The sequence below is a fragment of the Lichenostomus cassidix genome, chromosome 1, assembly GCF_008360975.1.
Source record: "Lichenostomus cassidix isolate B80296 chromosome 1, HeHo_3.0, whole genome shotgun sequence".
Classification (NCBI taxonomy): domain Eukaryota; kingdom Metazoa; phylum Chordata; class Aves; order Passeriformes; family Meliphagidae; genus Lichenostomus; species Lichenostomus cassidix.
Window position 1 is genome coordinate 14,817,966 of NC_139479.1, and position 20,981 is coordinate 14,838,946.

The 20,981-nt window shown below is 37.5% G+C and overlaps 1 protein-coding gene across 4 annotated transcripts in view; it reads left to right on the forward strand.

Moving 5' to 3' along the window:
* MAP3K15 (mitogen-activated protein kinase kinase kinase 15) overlaps positions 1-20,981 on the forward strand; it is an 82,556-nt gene that overhangs the window by 25,405 nt on the left and 36,170 nt on the right. For 2 of the 4 annotated variants that reach the window (XM_085051037.1, XM_085051063.1), the window contains exons 2-7: positions 1,132-1,271; positions 4,869-4,892; positions 8,809-8,880; positions 13,213-13,406; positions 14,572-14,740; positions 15,863-15,969. In XM_085051037.1, coding sequence (XP_084907163.1) covers positions 1,132-1,271; positions 4,869-4,892; positions 8,809-8,880; positions 13,213-13,406; positions 14,572-14,740; positions 15,863-15,969 — 706 coding nt within the window. The remainder of the gene's footprint in view (positions 1-1,131; positions 1,272-4,868; positions 4,893-8,808; positions 8,881-13,212; positions 13,407-14,571; positions 14,741-15,862; positions 15,970-20,981) is intronic. The other 2 variants (XM_085051045.1, XM_085051054.1) reach the window with 2 other exon arrangements.

Here is a 20,981-nt window from a genome sequence, read left to right on the forward strand (position 1 = left end):
CTGAGCCATCAGACCTGCTTTTAGATTTCTTGTTTACTAGTAGCTCACCTTTCTGTCTTTCCCTGTATGTACAGGCACTGTCTGTTACTCTATCAGAAATGCAGGATTTACTGCCCAGCTGGAAACTGTTTTGAACCTTCGACTCTACTATGGTTTCAATGCCAAGGCTCAGTTCTAATGAATACTTTGGATTTCAATTAATTCATCTATCCCATAGTGGTGATAGCAGACAGACATATAGATACAGACCTTTAAAAAGCTTTAAAGCAAATTTTTCGTGGGATTATATAGGATATAAGGGTCAAGAAATAAAAACTCTGCATTTAGTGTCCTCCAGTTACCCCTTCTTCCTGCACTGGCATTTAGGTTTATATGTTTATATGTTAGGTTTTTAAGCGGTGAACTCAGAATCTTTTGCCTGTATCTCAGCTGTTCTGTATAATATGGGGTATTTATCTTTAGCTTTCTGTATAGCTCATCTTGCACGGATGTAAATGTTTTTACTTGCATTTCTGACTTCATTTCTGACTAGAACACTAACCAAGAGCAGTGGAAATCTTGCTCTGGCTACTTGTGGTTGAATTCCCTCATTGCTGCACCCCCTATCTTGAACGTCTTGCCTGTAGCTTTTAAGAGTCAACTTTCACAACTGTTTCCTTTTCTACTCTTTAGGAATTTCCCATTCTTCAAACCTCAGCCTCTTAAAATAAACTTGGTCTCACAGTTTTCCCTATTTTTCTGCTTCATTAATATTTTTAGAGGTTCCACCTGAATATTTGAAGCGTCTGTCCTATGGATATTCATGCTGTCAGGCCTCAGGAAGCAAGTGCAAAACTGCTTTTTTACCCAAGGCATTCGTGATGCTGTAATTTCAAAACCTCAAGCAGGATTAATGAACTCAGCCTCCCACGTACTGTAATACTGTGATAATTTCATGAGTGGCTCTTATTTTTTATATGAATGGTAAAATTTACCTCTCTCATGAGAAAACGTTCCTTATTTGAAAATGTCAGTTTTATCTGTCCACTGTGTGTGTAATTTCAGGATTTGTTTTAAAGCCCATGTAAGAATAAAATTTGGTTTAAGAGTATTATTTTTTTAGCATTTTCTCTTCCACTTCTCTCATTTCAGATGTTGCAGTTGTGGACATGAGTGATATTTCCAAGCAACCATCACTGTTCTACCACCTTGGCGTGCGTGAAAGCTTTGACATGGCCAATAATGTCATTCTTTACCATGACACTGATGCTGACACTGCTCAGTCTCTCAAAGTAAGGCTCTCACTTCACAATCAGCTTCATTTCAGAAATATCTTTAAATATCTGATCCTACAGATGTCTGTATTTTTCTAAGACTTATATTTGTTGTAAATTCCTGATAGCTACATAACAAAATCATGCTGAGAAAAAGCAGCTATTAGCAAAAATGGTAAGAATAGAATAGTATAAATGTTTTTTTGTAAGAAAAAATCCATAGTGTGGTTCTGATTTTGCTTTAGGTGGTTAGACTTGAAATTGCGAGTACAGGTCTGATTTTTTCCTTTCTTGCCCTCTTTTAATTAGAGTACATGTAAGAAAAAGTTATGGCCTGTCTAATAAAGACAGTTGAAGAAGAGCTGTATTGCAACCTACTCCTATTTAAGCACTTTTGTCAGATGAGGTTTGTATTCCCTAGGTGCTGAGTAGCTACAACCACAGGAATCTCATTTTTATTGCTGTTTGAAGATAGGAAAATACATCCTCACCCAATCTTTTTATAGGGCTGTTGTTCATTTTTATAGTAGGATAATTCATGTTATACACTTAAGTCCTGAAATTGCTGTTCTGTATGCAAGTCATATATTGTGGATATTTCTGCCTTTCTCAGTGGAGGTTCTCTTTATTTTAAATCACATTTAGACTTTTATCCTCTGTATCATCTATTGCTGCTTTTAATGTCATCCATTTCCTTGCTACCTTCACTGAGAGAAGCACCATTTATGCTTTGTTGTTTATTCCTTATTTTGAGTTATTGCCCCATGCTTCTTTGCTTTTTTTCACATCATCTCAGTGTCCAAAAATCCTCTCTGGAGTTCTCCAACCTCTCTTGATTCTCTAAGAATATTAAGTCTCCTTTTTTCCCACAAAAGCTCTATTCTGTCACAGCTTCTCAGTCCTCTGCTCTCAGTGGCATTGATTTTACTCTCATGTGTCTATTACCCATACTTGCTTTCTTCATGTGGTGGTCCACATACACATTCACCTTCCATGGGGCCTGGACTCCCAAGAACTCAGAGTTGGACCCTGTCACACTCTTTGCTCAATGAGATTATCCTTACAGATACATGATAAGGTGTTACTGGCATGTCCTCCTTTCCTCCACCTAATTGGGGTGGGCAGGCATGCAACTTTTCATCCTCTATTGGTAATATATCTGACTGCAATGAGATAACTTCATTTGTATTTTTCATTTACACATTTTTCTTTCTTTTATGCTGTCACCAAGATGTTCTGATCAACTTGGTCCTTGCAGGCATCTGCAGAAGTTTGGGAAGCACAGGCTAGTTGTCTTCTACCCAACAAGGTGGCTTTGCTTTCTGCATTTTGTGCCAAGCACAAACTGAAGCACCTGCTCCATAACTTGAAGGATCTCTAGGATTAAATTCATCTGTGGTTGGATGCTCGGATTGATTGTTGTCAGAACTTGCAAGTCCTTGCACTGTCAGTTCTAAGGCTTTTTTTGCTAAGAATATAAAGCTCAAGTCTAAGGACTGAGGAACACTGGAACATGACTAGGTCACTTAAGGCTAGAAAAACTGTTATCTGCCTTCATCTTTATCCTTCTAGGAATTCTGTCAGTGGCACTGATATCTTACTCATCTCCCAGTTGTTTACATAACCCCCTTGGCCTAAATAGGCCTGTGGCATATCTTAGATGGGGTCATAGGCTTGCTTTAATTTGCTGGAACAAAGTGAAAGAGCTCTCTGTGTCAAGTGCTAGAGTAGTTTAATCCAGGCATGGAGACAGGGTTCAGTCCTACCCTCTTGTCCTTGGTATCTCTTCAGCAACTAGCCCCAGTTCAGTGTTGGATAGCATTCAAATGTGCTAAAACACCTTTCTTAGGAATACTTCAGAAGGTAGGCAGGGACTGTTCTTGGGGTATTTCAGCAAAGAGCAGCTCATGATACATTTCACATCATAGGTGCTGGATAGTTTCAGAAGATTTAATTTCTCCCTACGGAGAAAGATCTTTAACTTCAGTGTGTAAAGCTGTACTAGAGATACTTGCTTAGCTGTGTAGACATTAATTTTCAGATATGTAATATTTCTTATGTCTAAGCCTTCCATCACTTTTGTTGTGAAGTATTTTAATTGGCTTAAGGAGTTGAAGGTAATTAGAAATTCTGTTTAGGTTTTAGTACCTTTTTATGTATTTTTGACCCTGTGCTGATTCTTCTTTATTCTGAAATTTAGGAGTAATTTGGTCAGGGTTTTTTGCTTCTCTTCGGAAATGTATTACTTTACTTGGACCTGTGTTGCTGTGCATATTCTTAAGAGTGGTGCACAGCCTGAATGTTATAAAGGCAGTATTGATGTCTGCTGTTACTTCTGCTGAAGATCTGCGAAGTTCTGGAAACCTGATTTTATGTAGTTTATCTCTTAGGAGCCAAACTGTCCCAAGAGTTGTCTCTTCAGTTTCACCAATGTTATTTCAAAACAACCTAGTTCTGAGGATATAAAAGAAGATGTAATCTCCGTTTCAAGAGGGTCATATTTGTAGAACAAAACCTCTTAAATGTCCCCTGATACTTCTGTCTGTTGTTGAGTGTCGCTGTTGAGCAGCTAGCAGAGTAATGAAGGCACCAGTTCTCAGTGGCAAGAAGGAATGACCTTTATTGTTTTGATTTCATCATATATATAGAGTTTTCAAAAGTCACCCAGATTGGTCAGTCAGAAGCCTTCCCCCAGGCCTGATTGGCCAGGCCTGCACTGTCCAAGTTCTGGGACACTGTTCCAACAACATCCAAACTTTATCTTTATTTATAAAACACAAGAAGAATTCTCGTGGGAAAAGGCTGTGCTAGCCACAGTTGAGGAAATGGGTGCATAAGCATGATCATTTCTGTGCAATGGTAGCCCAAGTGGATTTCAGGCTGTCAGATATGAAGTAGCTCAAGCAAAATCAACTCAGGTTGTCAGAGCACATTCAATTAAATCATATTCACAACCTTGATTAGAAACAAGTCTATGTCTAATATCTGTAATGTGGTTTACCTGGAGATCTCTTTAGCTTGACCAAGCAGTGTTCATCGGATGTGTAATCCATCACCAAAGAGAAGAGGAGGTTACTTACCAGCAAGTGGAAATCTCCAAAGTCTGGTTTACATGTCCATTAGTTTATCATCTGCTTCATAGTTTCAATATCTCTCATTAGATTTTGAGGTGAGAAGAATTAGGGTGTAGAAGGAATGTGTTGGTCTGTGCCAGTCTGGGTAGGGGGGGCTTAGGTATCTTAAGGACATTCTTTCAGAGAGAATAACCCTCCAGCTTTTGTCTTACAAATGCTCAGAGTGTGACTGGGTGTGCCCAGTCTGAGAAAATCGAATTACTGGCAAGTACAACTTTCTTTATTTTCTGAACACTTCTTTAAGTAGGTTTCTTCGTTGAATTGTTAATTTTTTCCTAACCTCAACTACTAAGACTCTTCTTGATGTTGTTGTGTCCCTTTACTGGAATTTAGTGTGTTAGGAAATCTGGATTGTGCTGTGAAGAACACATTTGCGTGTGTATATGTATATATATATATGTATAGCAGTGATTCTTATTGCAAATAATAATTCCCATAAAAACAAATAAACATTTTTATTACCTTTTTTTTTCTCCCACAGGATATGGTATCTCAGAAAAACATAGTAAGTATTAAATCCACATTCATTTTAAACACAAAATGAAGAGCCTGTGTTTGAAGCAACTCTAATAACAAAGCTGCCAAGCACACACATGCTCTGTATGATTGAAGGAAATTGTTTTACCTATCTATAATTCAAACTTTTGGAAAGCTTGTTGACAATCCACAGTAAAGCTAGATTTTAAAATTACTTTTCTTTACCAATTCCTTTCTAAGTTGTAGAAGAATGCCAGTAGATATAAGTTTTATTTGTAGGTTGACAGATGAAAATATAAACTCAGAAATTCAAAGTCTCTTTTTCCCTCTACCACTGTCACCCATTTGTCCAAATGTAGATGTTTGTGATACCTTAATGGGGTGTGCTCAAACAGCTTTGACGTCTGTATACCTGTCCTCTTCCTTACAGATTCACAGATTTACTTAGAAATGCAAAAGCTTATTTCCCAAAGTAAAAATCTTCTTACACTTAACACAAGTAAAACCAAACAAGTAAGTTTGAAACAAGGTAAAATGTAGGAGTTATTTAAGGCTTTTTGAAATAAAACACGGTATCCTATACTCTTGTATATTTTGTCACACTTCATGTCATTGTTGTGTTCATTAAATCCTGCACACTGTTATTTTGAGGACTACTGAATTTGCAAAACACACTTCCCTTTTTCCTCTCTGTTTACTCCCATTCACCATATACTTTTATTTTCTTCTGAACAGTATATCAAGCAGGATTAAAATAATAAAGTGGTCTTAGAATTTGATAGTAATTTTAAAGAGAACTAGAAGGAAAAATGTGTTAGTCACAGCAGTTTATTTTGAGCTGCTGTTTTGACTTGGCCACAGTGCTGCATTATGAGCTAAAGATAGATCAGGTTTAGCACATATAAATGCAGGTCATCCTTCCTGGCTGTCCCAGGGATCTGTGAACCAGTTGGACCTGTGCGGTGGGAACTGCATTTACAGATCTGTGGCTCTGTGAAGGGGGACCCAGAATGCAGCAGATTTGCTTCTGAATGCTCCTATCCATCAAATGGTGGATAACCAAAATTTCAGGAGCATGTGTTTTCCCCTCCAGAGCAAGAGAATTGTGAACAAGCCATTTGGTGATAATACCAGAAATGGAGTAAAAGGCAAAGAGTGGCAAGATCAGCCTAGTGCAATCAGATTAGCAGCCTACAGTCTTTTGGGAGATTCTTTCTCCAGAAAGGTATTTCCCTTCACACTGAAGAGAAGAAAAGACTGAATCACAGGATATGCTGAGCTGGAAGTGACCCACAAGGATCACTGAGTCCTACTGCTGGCTCTGTGCATGACCATCCCCAAGAATCACACCATGCAACTGAGAGCATTATCCAAACACTTCTTGAGCTCTGTCAGGCTTGGTGTTGTGACCACTTCCCTGGGGAGACTGTTCCAGTGCCCAACCAACCTCTGGGTAAAAATCCTTTTCCTGATATCATACCCAAACCTCTCCTGATGCAGCTTTGTACCTTTGGTTCTAGTGACATGGTTTCTGCAGCAGGGTCTGATACTGGACCTGTAAACACCATGTGGCTAGCAGAAGGGGCAGGGTGACATCCCTGAGCTAGGATCCTGATTCCTCCTTTAAAAAAGGGGGATTGTCTAACCCACTTTCTTCAAGTGCTCAAATTAAGAAAACAATTGTGAATAAAATACAGTGAGGCAAAAAATTGACTTTAAACACCAAGTATGGATTCTTGACCTCTTTGTATTGTTTGAAGTTGTTCATACTTTCTTTTATTAGTTAAATTTGTTTCTTTTGTTTGTTATTTTTCAGTCAGAAATTAGAACAAACTCATGACCAAGAAATGAAGTTTTCAAGTATAAAATGGAGGAATGTGATTCTGTTCTACTTAACTTCCCCAAACAAACAATTAAAGTTGTGTTGATAATTTATTGCTACTTGATGCGAAAGGAAAGAATTATTGGGTAGGGAAATTCATTTCCCAAGAAATTGCCCTGGCATGAAATTCAAGATCAAGATTCTGTGTCCCATCAGTTAGATTTCCTTCTGTAGAGCTTCTCTGAGCTTTGAGGACTTTTCTTTTAGTTTTAATAAGGATTGCACAACTTCCTAGTTTCTGTCAAAATTATTATCAATAAAATAAATGGCAAATATGCAGTCTTGCAAAACAGGTTATTTCTTGTGCCTGAAAAGGCACTGAAAGGCAGAGGGAAAAAAAATGGAAAAGGCTTGTGCTTTGGAGTTTCTTTAGATGACAGATAAACACGGGTTTACAGCAGAAATGAAATTTCAAGGATTTTCAAAAGCAAAAAAATGCTTACCAAAAAAAATCTTTCCCAAACCAGTGCAATAGATAAAATCCATTGGAAATTTGTTCAATTTTGATTAAATTTTTTTTTGCCATCCTTGATTTTAATTTTTTTGTTTAGACAGGAAATTTTATTTCCTTCTACAGGATCTTAAAACATTATAAATAAAAATACATTCAAGATTGAGTGAAAAAATGTGCACAATGGGCTCTAGAAAACTGCTGGAGTCAGGACTACATTTTTCTTCCCTTGGGCAGTAGTGCTGGATTGGCTGCACGTAGTTTGAGATGCACACTTTGATTCACTAAATTTGTTTGAATGAGGTATTGAAAACACAAACTAGAACTTTCCACTGTGGAAAAATTATTATAGCAAGTACAGAACATAAGGAGAAAGACTAGTTAGTTTTTCTTTAGTTTATAACATACCTGAAGAAAGTTGAATAACCCTGTTAATTGCATTCAGGGAAGGTGTTTAGAGGAAAGTAGGCTGGCTATTAAATCAAAAGGTTTATTATAGTATACTATGGCCTGTGGGCCTGATGGAGTATTTTTAGAGATGTACATGGTTATTTTTCATGAAATCCTGTAGCAGCTCTTATAGTAAGCAGTGGATAATGTCTGGGCCATGGAGGAGTCATTAACAAAAATTCTTGATCTAAAGGGAACTGGATTGGAATTTATCCTTTCCACAAGAAATTTTTATGTTGAAAAATCACTTTTTATTGTAATTGGCAGAAAGTTTCTACAGAGTTTCAGTAGCTGTATAAATTAGGCTGTATATACTGTTTCAAAGCAATGAACATTTAAGAAAACTAAATAGAAAGATTTTGGCACTTGGACTTGTATTCACTGGTTAAGTAGCCCCAGTGGATTGAAATGAAAGCCAAGGCTCTGTAGTGTGATTACATTATGTGAACCTAATAATCCAAAGAAGTATTATTGCAGAGTAGCTTTCTTTTTTCTTTCTGATTATTTTTACAATGTATAAAAGCTTCTATGATACGGTCTTTTAGTGATATATTTCTAAAAAGGCCTGAGGTAGCAGAAGTGTTAAAAGAGATTGTGAAAGGGCACAGAATGAAAGAGTAGGAACATCTTAAATTCAGTAATTTTCTCTTTTGGATGGAAAATAGTACAAAGGCGATGGGTAACCGAGTCAATGTTACTTTTAATGCTTTTAATAATGAAATAATGCCACTGTTACTTTAAATAATGAAAAATAAGGCTTTTAAAATTTATGTAGGAAAGTTAGTTTTAATGGAAATATTACCATCTCAAGCAATGTGTAGTGGTTGGATTATAGTTAACTAATCAGATAATGAATCTGACAGGTTCATTAAAGTAAGACCTGAAAACATCTTAGTGATGCCACAAGGAGATGTATAGACATATAAATCATGTAAATAGATAAGAGAAATCAAAAAGATAAGATAGACAAGAGAAATACCAAAATATTGAACTGTTTTTCTGGCCTTGTAAATATAGTCTTGCTGTAAATATCTATATTCATTTTCTGTTGTTCCTTTCTTTAATTATTTCTTTATTCATGTGTCATGTCTGTCTTTTTGATTCTTATGGTGTTTTGTGGTGGTGTTTTCCTCTTTGTTGTTTTATTTCAACTTGGAGTAGGCTGCCAACATCAAAACTTTTCTTCGTGTTCAAGTACCTCCTGAATACCACAGTGGTAATCTAATAGGCAAAGTATGTATCACTTTAAATCTGCTTTCTGTTGAATAGATGTGCCATTCTTTCACTGTGTTTCTAGACATGTGAAAATGTATAAGGATAATACAAGAATAGTGCTTGGCACTATTCTTTTCTAGGGTCTTTTCTTCAAGGTGATTGGACTACTTGCTCCTTGTAAGCTAAATCCTGGGCATTTAGAATATTTGTCTTGTGATAATCTCTCTTCACAGTCTTTACATAAAAATACTGCATTTATTCAATATTAGAAGAGGAAGTATTTTTTCAAAGTTTACAATATTTTAATCACTGTAGTGTGTTGACCCTGGCTGGATTCCAGGCACCTGCGAAAGCCACTCTCTCACTCCCCTCTGCAGCCAGGCAGGGAAGAGAAAATATAACAAAGGGTTGATGAGTTAAGGACTGGGAGAGATCACTCACCAAAAACTGTCATGGGCAAAACAGGCTTGAATTAGAGATATTAATTGAATATATTGCTAACAAAATCAGAGGAGAATAATAAGAGGTAAAATAACACTTTTAAAACACCTTATCCCCACCCCTCTCCCCTTTCCGCCTCTACGTCCTTTCCCAACAGTGCAGGGAGACAGGGAATGGGGTTTATGGTCAGTTCACAGGTTGTTTCTCCCACTGCTCAGAGAGAGGAGTCCTTCCCCCTTCCAGCATGGGGTCCCTCCCGTGGGAGACAGTTCTCTGTGAACTTCTCCAGTGTGAGTTCATCCCACAGGCAACAGTTCTCCACAAACTGCTGCAGGTTGGTCTCTCTTCCATGGGGTGCAGTCCTTCAGGGACAGCCTGCTCCAGTGTGGGTCCCTCATGATGTCACAAGTAATACCAGGAAACCTGCTCCAGGACTTCTCTCTCTGTGGGTCTGCAGGTCCCTGCCAAGACCCTGCACCAGCATAGGGTTCCCACGGGGTGACAGCCTCCTCTCAGATATCCACCTGCTCTGGCATGGGTCTCCTCCACGGGCTGCAGGTGGATCTCTTCATCCCCATGGTCCTCCATGGGCTGCAGAGGCACAGCTGCTTTGCCATGGGTTGCACCAGGGGCTGCAGGAGAATCTCAGCTTCAGCATCTGTAGCACCTCCTGGCTCTCCTTCTCCACTGACCTTGATGTCTGCAGAGTTGTTTCTCTCATATATTCTCACCACTGTCTTCTCTGACCACAATTACATCTGTGCAGTAACTTTTCCTTCTTAAATATGTTATCACAGAGGAGTTACCATCATTTTTAATTGGCCCAGCCTTGGCTAGCAGCACGTCTGTCTTGGAGCTGGCCAGCATTGGCTCTGCTGGACATGGCGGAAGTTTTCAGCAGCTCCTCACAGAAACCACTCCTGTAGCCCCCCAACCCCCTGCTACCAAAACCTGGCCATGCAAATCCAACACATGCCTATATGGCAAGACGGATATGAATATCATGTCTCAGAAAACAACAGTGAAAACCCTAATACTTAAGACAACACTGAGTTAAACTCCCTGAACACTCAGGAGTTTGTGATCTTTTGGAGCGAATGCAGTTAATTTTCTGTTACTGTCTGTTTTCATTCTAACTGCTTAGTGAGGTCGGGTAAGCACTCCTAATACTCCTGATATTTGATTGAGTGACAAAATGAATAGCATGGCTCAAGTAAGGGAATTGTGCTGTTAGCTAGGCAGGCATAATTCCCTCTCTGAAAATGTGGAGATTTTACTCAACATTATTTATTTGGAAAAAACCCTCTTTTAATTTGAGTGTAGCATCTCTGTCACAAAGTGAGAGTTGCACCAGAATAACTTTAGCAATCCAGTAAAAATAACTGTTATGTTAACTGTTTATGTTAATTTTACTTTTAACAGCATTAAAAAATATTTGGAATGTATTTTTCAGACAAAATCAACTCCACATTTGGGCTGGCTTGCCTAGAGCCTAAAAATTACCTATCTGGGCCTCACTCTTTCAACCTCTCAGCAAAGGCATGGCTTCCTACTTAATGCCTTTAATAATTTCACCTGAAGAACAGGTCCCTCTCTCAATTTATTTGGAATTATTTTCTGGAGGGGGAGTATGTTCTTAAAGTTTTGACTGGTTTTGTGGTAGATTTTAAAATGCTGGGATTAAATACAAAGGTTTCAGTGCTGGCATACATTATTTGCTGGAAGATGAGCTATTCAGAGTTTTGGGGTTTTTTTTCAGTCTGCTTGGCTGTAATTTTTAACTTAAAATTTCTCAAAATCAGACAGTTAAAATACATTAGCTTCTAATTTTGAAATTAACTGACTCATCATACAATCTTGATAAGATATGAAGTCATAATTCTATTACAATTAAGTAATAATTTTCAGATTTTGTATATATGTGTATATGTGTGCACGTAGAGCTGCTATATACATTATTTTGCATATACCTAAGCAGTTTATTCATTATCTTAAAAAAGCAATAATTGGTGTATGACAAGACAGTAATTTTCAAAATTATTAGCTTTTGGTGTCAGAGACCAACATCCTGAATAGAAGATAAGAAGAAGCAAGGGTGATATTTTCAGCCATCTCTAACTCTTATTAGCATAAGAAAAGTAGATGGACTGGTTTTTTACATAATGAAGATTAGAAAGACTGCCTTAGGCCACACAGGCTATATGAAGGAGTTTTATAACTTATTGTATGTAAACATTGGACAGAAAGAGCTAGAAGACAGAAGGATTTAATTGCATAGATTTCACTCTGCGAAAGGAGACGATATCTAAGTCAAATGATATGTTTGCTTGCTAAGATTAATACAGTGTTTCACATGTGTAATTTAATTTTTTTCAGAACATTTCTTTGCTTTTTCAGTATATAACTGCAGCTCTTTGTGTCACAAGATACATCCCCCTTTCAATTTTTTATTACAGGAAGAGCTAATTGCTGCTACAGGTTTAAGAACAGATTTTTTACGCAATCAGCTGTTGCATTGCACTGAACTTAGTGTTTATTTAAATAAACCTGACACAAAATTGTGTTAACATATTGGTGGTTTGGGTTGCAGTTTTTCTGACTTTTTTATTAGGAAGTAAAGATACCAATCCAACAAAAGATTATATTGTTACAGCAGAGATAATGTACTGTAGGGTTTGTAAAGAGGGAATGTGACTTAATCTCTGTATACTAGAAATAATTTAAAATTCTAAATACTCACAAACTCTAATCAGCAACACGATATACTGATACAGGTTTTTCATCTGTACTTTTAGTAACTGCATGCCCTACATTTTTAACTTCCAGTGAACAATCTGTTTCTCCTGTCTAGTTTATTAATACATTCAAAAATATACCATCTCTATATCCATTCCTTACATCATCTCAACATTCTCCCATTGTGCAAGGTGACTGTAAATGGATGCAGCTTTCCTGCATGCTTAGATGATATGAAAAAATGAAAGGGGTGATTTTGCTGCACATGGTCAGTGCTGTGGTGTCTCCAGCACAGTGGTAGTTGACCATGGCAAATATATCATACTGACCTGTGCTGCAGTGCTCCCAGCTAGTTACTCTCAAATATAAAGATCACCTTCCTTTTCAACAGCACAGAATTGCCATAGTTCAAGTGGGATACAGGTGCTTCTCCCAGGTGTGGAAAATTTCACAGCAGTCTGGTTTCTGGGGTCTTGCTCAGGAGCTGAAAGCTCTGAACTTGCTGGTTTGGAGCTCTGAAGGGCATTTCTTGTGTCCTCACCCTTTTCAGCACCTTGATCATGTTTACACATTTTATGTGGCATATTAAGGTTTTTTGGGTTTTGCTTCTAGAATTTTGTGTTACAAGTCCTACATCTAGTACAAAATATTTGGAAGTTTTGGGCTTTGGTTGGTTAGGGTTTTGATGGTAGTGTGCAGCAGTTGTTTTGTAAGCTCCTCTGGATTAAACATCCCTATAAATTCCATCCAGTGTCTCTGTTTCTCTATTTCTGTCTGTGGGGAGCTCTGCATCTTACCTTTCCTAGCACAGAGTGAGCCTAGAGGATGCAAGTACATCTCTGACCTCAAAAATTTGAGAACAGAATGTTAGCTAGCAACAGCCAGACCCCACTAGGGTTCATACATTACACTAAAAGAAAAACTGAACAGTTTTGTTGTATTGTCACTTAACAGACCTGGACCCTTATTCATCAGCTTTGTTAATATTTGTAATTCTTCCCCACAAATTTCCTTGAATTTAATGCTTGCAAATATTGTGTTAAACAGAGTACTAAAATGTCATACACATCAGCACTACTCTAGCTGTTTTATCTGTCAACAGAAGACTCTGTGTAAACACAAGTATATTTCCATTTTCATTTGTTTTCTAAACTCTGCCTGTTTTTATTTTAGGCTTCCAGTGGCAATTATTATTTTATTCCATACATTGTCACACCTTGTGCTGACTACTTTTGCTGTGAAAGTGATGCTCAACGAAGAGCCTCTGAGTACATGCAGCCCAGCTGGGACAATATCCTGGGGCCACTTTGTGTCCCACTGGTGGACAAGTTTCTCAGCCTTCTCAAGGATGTCCATGTTACATCATGGTAATGTTGCAACACATACAGTTCCAGAACCTTTGATAGTCTCTCTTAGATGCTATTAAAAAAGGAGATACAGAATTTCTAGTAGCATTGATTTTTTATTTTATATTTTTCATTGCACTTAATGCAGTGTTAAAAGATGCTACTAACTTACTGCTTTTTGTATTCCTGTCCTGCAGTTATTGCAGTTAACCAACCATATTATGCTAGAATTTGATTTGTAGTTACTTTCCAGCAAGCAAAGGTAGTCCATGGGTAAGATAAAGTGCTTAAATTTAAATTACAGTGCATAAGGTTGTAATGGGAGCCAAGCTCATAGTTTCTTCATACAAAGCCACAAACACTTTCCTTTTCTGTCATCAAATAAAAATATGTATGTATGGCAGCAATGGGCAATCAATGGTAATTTTTATGGTTTGATTTTATTGTAAAATATTAACCTTCTGGTATCACTTAATAAACATGATACTGCTCAGGCATTTCTACAAGGGTCTGTTGGAGTTTTGAGAATTGGGACTGGAGAAGGAGGTCTTTCTTTCTCAGTTGCTCACCCTGTCCTCTGCAGCTAATCGTGTTTTGTATGTGTTTCTGGAAAACACCCAGAGAGGTTGAGCTTCTCATTTTTAATTTTCCTAGTGTCTGAAGCATGAGGTAGCACTGAGGACTCTCAGATTTCTTACTGTTTACCCATTGCCATCCCACTGAAGTGACAATCTTGCCTAAAAAACTACTTTTCTTTTGGGATCCTATCCTAACAATCCCTTCCAATTTTCATGATAAAATATTATACCTCCTCTTTACATTACACTGGTGTATCTTCTCAGTGTCATTTTGTTATCCCAAATACTGCCTTCTTTATGATACAAAGCACCATGTTTGTCACTGTCCATAATGGGGCAAAGAAATGCTCCAGTTTTCCTGTGTTGGTAAAATTGCCTCATGATCCTGGTTATAAGCATACTGATACATAGCTCTACAATCTGAGGTGGGGCAAGGTGGAATAATTGTTAAGTAGTTACTGAAAAATATGGAAGCATTTGATGTGCACCTCACTCTGAGGAAATGGTACTTTTTATTAGAAATTATAGTTCCTATTAGAAATACAGCCATGTTTCATAAGAAATATCTAACAGTCTTCTTCCCATATGTCTGTATTTTATTTTTTTAGTGCCTACTATAAAGAAACACTGCTAAATGACATTCGAAAAGCTAGAGAGAAGTACCAAGGAGATGAACTGGCTAAGGAGCTGGCCAGGATTAAGCTTCGTATGGATAATACTGAAGTGCTGACTTCTGACATTGTCATAAACCTGCTTCTTTCTTACAGAGATATTCAGGTATGTGCATAAAGACTAATGTGGACAAAGGTCTCTTCCTTTGTTTTTAACTTCCTTAAAAAGAAAAAAACCAAGAATCCCTACTGAACCAAGATGCTTGCCTTGCCCTCCTCTACTTTTCCTCCCTCTCCCCATAAAGTTAGATGAATTTAGAAATGAAGAAAATGCATTTGTTGTGACCATTGGATTGGCTAGAGATGCCCAAATTGAGAACTATCATTCAACAAAACAAAATTTGCTTTTAAAATATAACTGCACCTTTTTCTCTTGTTTTTATTTTTTTAAGTAAGTTCTGCTTTTGCTAAAACACAGCCTGTGTGCTGTCTTTCCAAACTGACAATCTGTCTGTTTGACATCCATTTTCAAATATAATTTCAACCATTCTATAGAATTGTTTCCCATCAAGAGCTAACTTGGTTATTTCTTGTGTATAAACGGGTTGTGAGAGCAGTGGGTGACCACATCATCCTTCATTACCCAACTTTCCATTCTGAAATGTGTACTTCCCTGCAGCACTTTTTCCAACTTCAGTTGGGTCAGCTCTGGTGATCATGAAAGGTCTCCCTTGAGAAATGTACTTGTCTCAAAACATGTTTTGAACAAACAGATGAAGTAACACAAGACCCTTTGAGATGGATAAACTGGTCTCTTCAGCACTGTAGATGGGGGGTACCTGTGGGAATCCAAAATGATTGCACAAGTGGCTGATGTACTGCAGAGACAGCTGTGTTTGAGGCCACGGTGACCTGGTGAGGTGTCAGTCACCAGAAGACCTTAATAAGGCCTGAAAAAGACTCGTCACCTCTTCTTCCTGTTGCCGAGAGTGTAATCCATCAAACTGGCTACAGGGATTCAGGAATTTGGGCACTGTGGTGAGCAAGAGGCAAACACTGACATAGCTAGACAAAAGCCCTGTTTATTTCTACGCAGCCTTCATGGCTGTTTCTCTGACTCTTTTAGGAACAGTCACCTGAGAAAACTCTGGTGATCATGATACATTTTAGCTTAGTGATGCTTTCTTCTGCTTTCAGTTTCTTCTACTTTAATTCTTCTTTTTTTATTTTTATTTTTATTTTTATTTTTATTTTTGTTTTTATTTTTTTTATTTTTATTTCATACCAGGACTATGATGCTATGGTGAAGCTGGTAGAAACACTAGAAATGCTTCCTACCTGTGATCTGGCTGATCAACACAACATTAAGTTTCATTATGCTTTTGCACTGAATCGGTAAGGATGATTGATTGAAATTCTTATTATGTATAAATTTATAGTGCAGATCACATCAAATTCCCTTCCCTTTCTGCACACATTGATACTCATCACAGTCATCTCTCCTTAATCCCATACTTACTGTGCACCAGGGAAGTTTGTAACTTTTAAAATCACTGTTTTCCAACAACCTTCATTTTGTCAACAACCAGGAGAGAGTAACTCTGTTCCAAAGGCCATGTGACTAACTGCAAAAGACTCCAGTGATACCGAGGGGTCAGTCTGACATTGTTTATTCTGAGATACTGATTATTCTAAATGTCTTGAAAAGCTAAGTGTGTTAGAATTATGGGTGATTTATTAAAGTAGTAGGTAAAAAGCACTGTTTCATCCATGAATACCCATTCGTTATAGAGTTTTCTTGAAAGGCTAGAAGATCGTCATGAAATAGGCACATCACTATTTTAGGAAACACTGAAATATTATTGAACTCTTCTAATTAGGTACAGGTTTTTGTTGTAGCTATGTATAATAATTAGTCAATTTCTAAAGAATTTAAGACAGGTCTTATGCAGATGAAGTCACATGTAAAAATAAAAGTAACTGGCTAGATGCAATCTACATACTATTAAATATTGTGACCTGAAAGCTAACTAAAAATTAGCATTGGACAACATCAGGATGGCATAAATCAAAGGGATTAAGAACTTAATAATAGATCTAGAAAAGCAGTTCCTATGGCATTTTATGGAAAATGGTGATAAGTCTTGTCCTATCTGACAGTTTCATCAGACATAAGAGTAAACACTAAACTATTGCTCAGAAAAATACTGCATATGGATTTAGCCTTATTTCTCAGAATCTTAAAAAATTATTTCAGGCATTTGGCTCAAAATGTTTAAATTTGCCGGTAATAATAATGCTTGTCCTTAGGTAATATCTTAATATAATCAGTTTTTTAAACCTTTTCATTTAGATGTGCTGAACAAAATTGGCAAGCTCCTTTACGCTGTTGGTCTTCAAATTCTTTGCATTTTGAGCAGCATGTGAAACCCATGCCATTAAATCTTCTGTTTTGACAATGTCCATAGTGCCCTGGTAAGACAAGATAAAATTAATTGCTCATGAACTTGCTTTCCCTGTCAACAGCTTTCATTAAATAGATCATTAGCCCAAAACAGCACGACTCTCCTTGTTTTCTTCTGGGAACATTAAACCATTTCTATAGAAATGGTTTTTCAGCAATAAATGACTCTTTTTTTCATTGGTAAGAATGCAGAATTTAGCTTTTACAGATGTTTTTGTCTTCTTCAAACAAAATTATGGAGAAAACTCAAAAGCTTAAACATTTTTTTAACAAGTCCACTTAGTTCAAAATGACCCCTGAAGTGTTGCATTTAGTATCCTACTTCCATGAAATTTTTGAATCACTTATTTTTTCTGTTTTAAAGCCAAATTATTTTTATCTAGCTCTATCAGAACCTGTCTTTAAAGAACTGTGTTTTCACTTCTTGTTCTATTAATTGCAGTATACAGAACAGTATTAATGTTGCTCAGTAGAGCTGATGGAGCCCACCAGGGAAAAAATACATCATCTTCAAAACAGAATTAGCAGCTGTAAGAATATTTGACCCTGCAGAATGTTGTTAGCTTAATTTCATTAAGAAGTACACTAGAACTGTGATCCAGAGAGAGTAATTAGTTTATTTCCACTTGGACCCTGTAACTGAGTTCTCTTGGCCATTAATGTCACTTGCATTGTCAGGTCAGCGTTGCTCTAGTGCTGCACAGAGCCAGCACTGTGGCAGGAAGGGCTGCAGGGTTGTTTCTGGGCATCTCAGGGCTTTGCTGCTTCATCAGGTGGACACAAGCCCAGTCTGAAGGGCAGTTGTGTGTAGTCCAGGTTAACAAGTAGTGCTATGGCAAGGGACAGGGATGTTTTGCTTTAGACTCTGCAGCATTCCAGCCTGGATGCATGTCCTCTGTCTCAGAGCCAGCCTGTGTCTGGCTGGGCTTGGATCATGAGCAAAGCAAGCCTGGGCCTGACAGAAGGGTACTGTGCAGAAAGGTTCTAAAGCACTTATTATGTAGGGCAGGCAGACACTTTCATGCTGATTTCTGGAACCCTGATTCATTTGGCAGGTGTTTAAGCACAGCCCCTCTCCCAGATTGCTGTCTTCCTCTCAGCAAAACATGCTGAGATGGTTCCCATTTCAGACCATTGAGAGCATCTTGGATTTGCCATCGCTCATGGCTGTTATCAGAGTCTAACCATGCGTGTTTGCAATGACAGGCTTGTGCTTGTTTTCACACCTGGGCAATCTGAATGCATCACTCTCCCTGCTGCTTGTTCAGAAGTCCTACAGAGCAAAACTCCATTCCTTTTCCAGTGCCTTAAGCTAAGTAATTTGGATGTAACACAGGAGCAGAGCAGAGAGTGCTCTCTTCTGTACAGACACAGGCTGGTTTAAGACATTGTTCCTGTTGCCTTCTAGCTGAGATGTAAGTCTGATTATAACTTAATTTAGACATCTTTAGGTATAAGTGCAGTCCAAATGTGCAATATGAATATTCTCACTATTTCTATTCACAGCTGTGATATGAAGTAAGATGCTGTGCAGTTGAGGGCTGGGTGTTCCAGATAGCTGTTGGTTTCAGTCCATTGGTACACCTTGCCTGGGAGGCAAGCACTGTGTAAGGACAATTTTCTAATTGGTCTTATTTACCAGGGCTGGAGTTACCAAGTTCTGGAAGCTTGCAGAGAGGCCCAAGGGTATGCCAAATTCTATTCAAAACAGAGTGGACTTTAAAACCAAACCCAGTCCTGTCATGAGGCCAGAACTGTGAGGATTTCAGTCTCTTTCCAGGGCACTTCTATCTTCCTTTATATTAAAGATGATGACAGCTGCAGTCACTATTATTTAACTCAGCATGCTGTATTTTAATGAGCAACATATTCCAGTACCATAATAAAAAAAGGTGATTAGCAAGTGAAGGGTGTAATAGGGTGCAAGTAGAAAATCACTAGTAATTGTGAATAATAGTAGCCACAGAAAATTGTTCCCATTGCAAAACACTGGGGTATTTAAAATGTTCTGCTCTGTGATTACTCAAATTTAGTAAAAAATATGTTGTGGGCCTCCTGATTTATATGCCTGGCTTTCATTAAGTATCTGAAGTATATATGAATGAGGGAAAAAAGCTAGGTTTTTTGTTTGTCATATCTATCTGGGGGCTTGCAAATTCAGTTCTTGTGAAAGACTAATTTAGGGTCTTGTTTTCCTCATTCACTGTTTCAAATATTGAAGGTTCTACAGTCAAATTACATCCTCAGTGAAATGTGTCTTAATTCAAAAATTAGTTTCTAGTTTTAAGTGAGAATACAAGTGTAATAACTAATTAAAATGAGTTGTCATATTTCTTAATACTTAAGAATTTTTTAAAATGTTTTTGCTCTAGATTTCTACAGTTAGTAGTAGTTCAGATAAACTGCTATGGAGTCATTAAGACATGAAATAAAAAGGAAACCAAAGTTGGATTCCCTTGAGAAAATACTTTTCATTAATACAAGATTCTTTTGTCATATATACTCTTCTCCATCTAGATAAATGGAAAAAAAAAATCATGCAGGGAAAGATGTGAAAAAAAGCTGAAAAAAAAAGTTAACACCACCTGTTATGTAAAGAGTGATCTAATTCCTGTCCCAGTGAAATCCATGGTTAACATGGTTCCTGTTAAGTTTCTTGGACAAAGGCTTGGTTCACTGAGTGTAGTTCTGACTTTGTAACCATGCCAATTCTTTAAAGCAAGTAAAACCAGCCTGTGAAGTGGGAATATTTTTTTGTTTAGGAATATTTAAAACTAGCCTTATTACAAGGACTGAAGTATAGAGAAGAATTCAGAGACAAGGCTGTGATACGAGTTTGTTGCCCTACAGAGTAATTCAGAGAGGTAAAGGAGGAGTGGATAGTTGGATAAGACAGGAAGACAGATGCAAGAGGCTTGTGTAGACCAGGAAAGTGAGAAAACTGCCTCTGTGATTGAAGAAATGTGGTAGTCAGCAGACAGATAAATCACATGGCAAAACTGCAGTGAGCAAACTAGTATATTGGCAAGTGAATCAGCCAGCAGTTTCTGGAGGATGCAAGCTGTCAGGCAAAACTAAACTAGCAGCTGAACACTGGCACTAATTTAGAGGAAGTGATTAGAGGCTATAAAAGTACCCTGCAGGACAACTTTTTTTTAGGAAAAATAGTTTCTATGTAGCCATTTCTGTCTGAAAAACCATAGTTTATTGAAGATTTCTTCATATAGAAACGATTCCATATAATTGATGATTCCCTGAATATAATTTTTTTTTCCCTAGTCGTAATACTTTTGTTTCTTTTTAAAATAAAGCTTAAAACTGTACACAGTACTGAAGATTAGTGTGCTGGCTATTTGTAAAAGACATGATTTTTCATTTTTAATTTTTACTCCTTGCTCATTTCAATTCCTAGCATTTTGCTTGCAGGGACTTTGACAGTGTTTTATTGAGCACTAGGATATTTTCATAATTGCCCTAGTTTTTGGAAGTAACTTGTAGATGTCTTTCTTAACTGGCAGCAGCTTTTGTAGCTATCATGTTCAGGTAATGTAGATTGATTTTCTCTGTTTAGTTTCTGTAGTTTTTCAGTTTTCACAAGGTAAAGTTTTCAGTAAGAGGACTAAAATATGCTAACAAAGAAAGCAGTAAGGAAAAACCCAGTTTTTTGAAGAGCTCTCCAAGGCCATTGGGGATTTTCTTAGTATAGTTTCTAAACAAATTGTAGTAGCTCTCTTTTTTCCTACCTCATTGACCATTAAAACTGTATTTTGAAAGAATTTTCAGACTGTTGTTGTGGGTTTGAGACAGGACCCTGCCAGGAGGACGCACGAAAAATGGCAAACAGGCTTCAAGCGTAAAGTTGCAAAAAGTGTTTAATTACCTAACAGAGCTGGAGGATAAATGCAAGGCAAAAATAAACTTTCCATACATTATTTTGTTCACT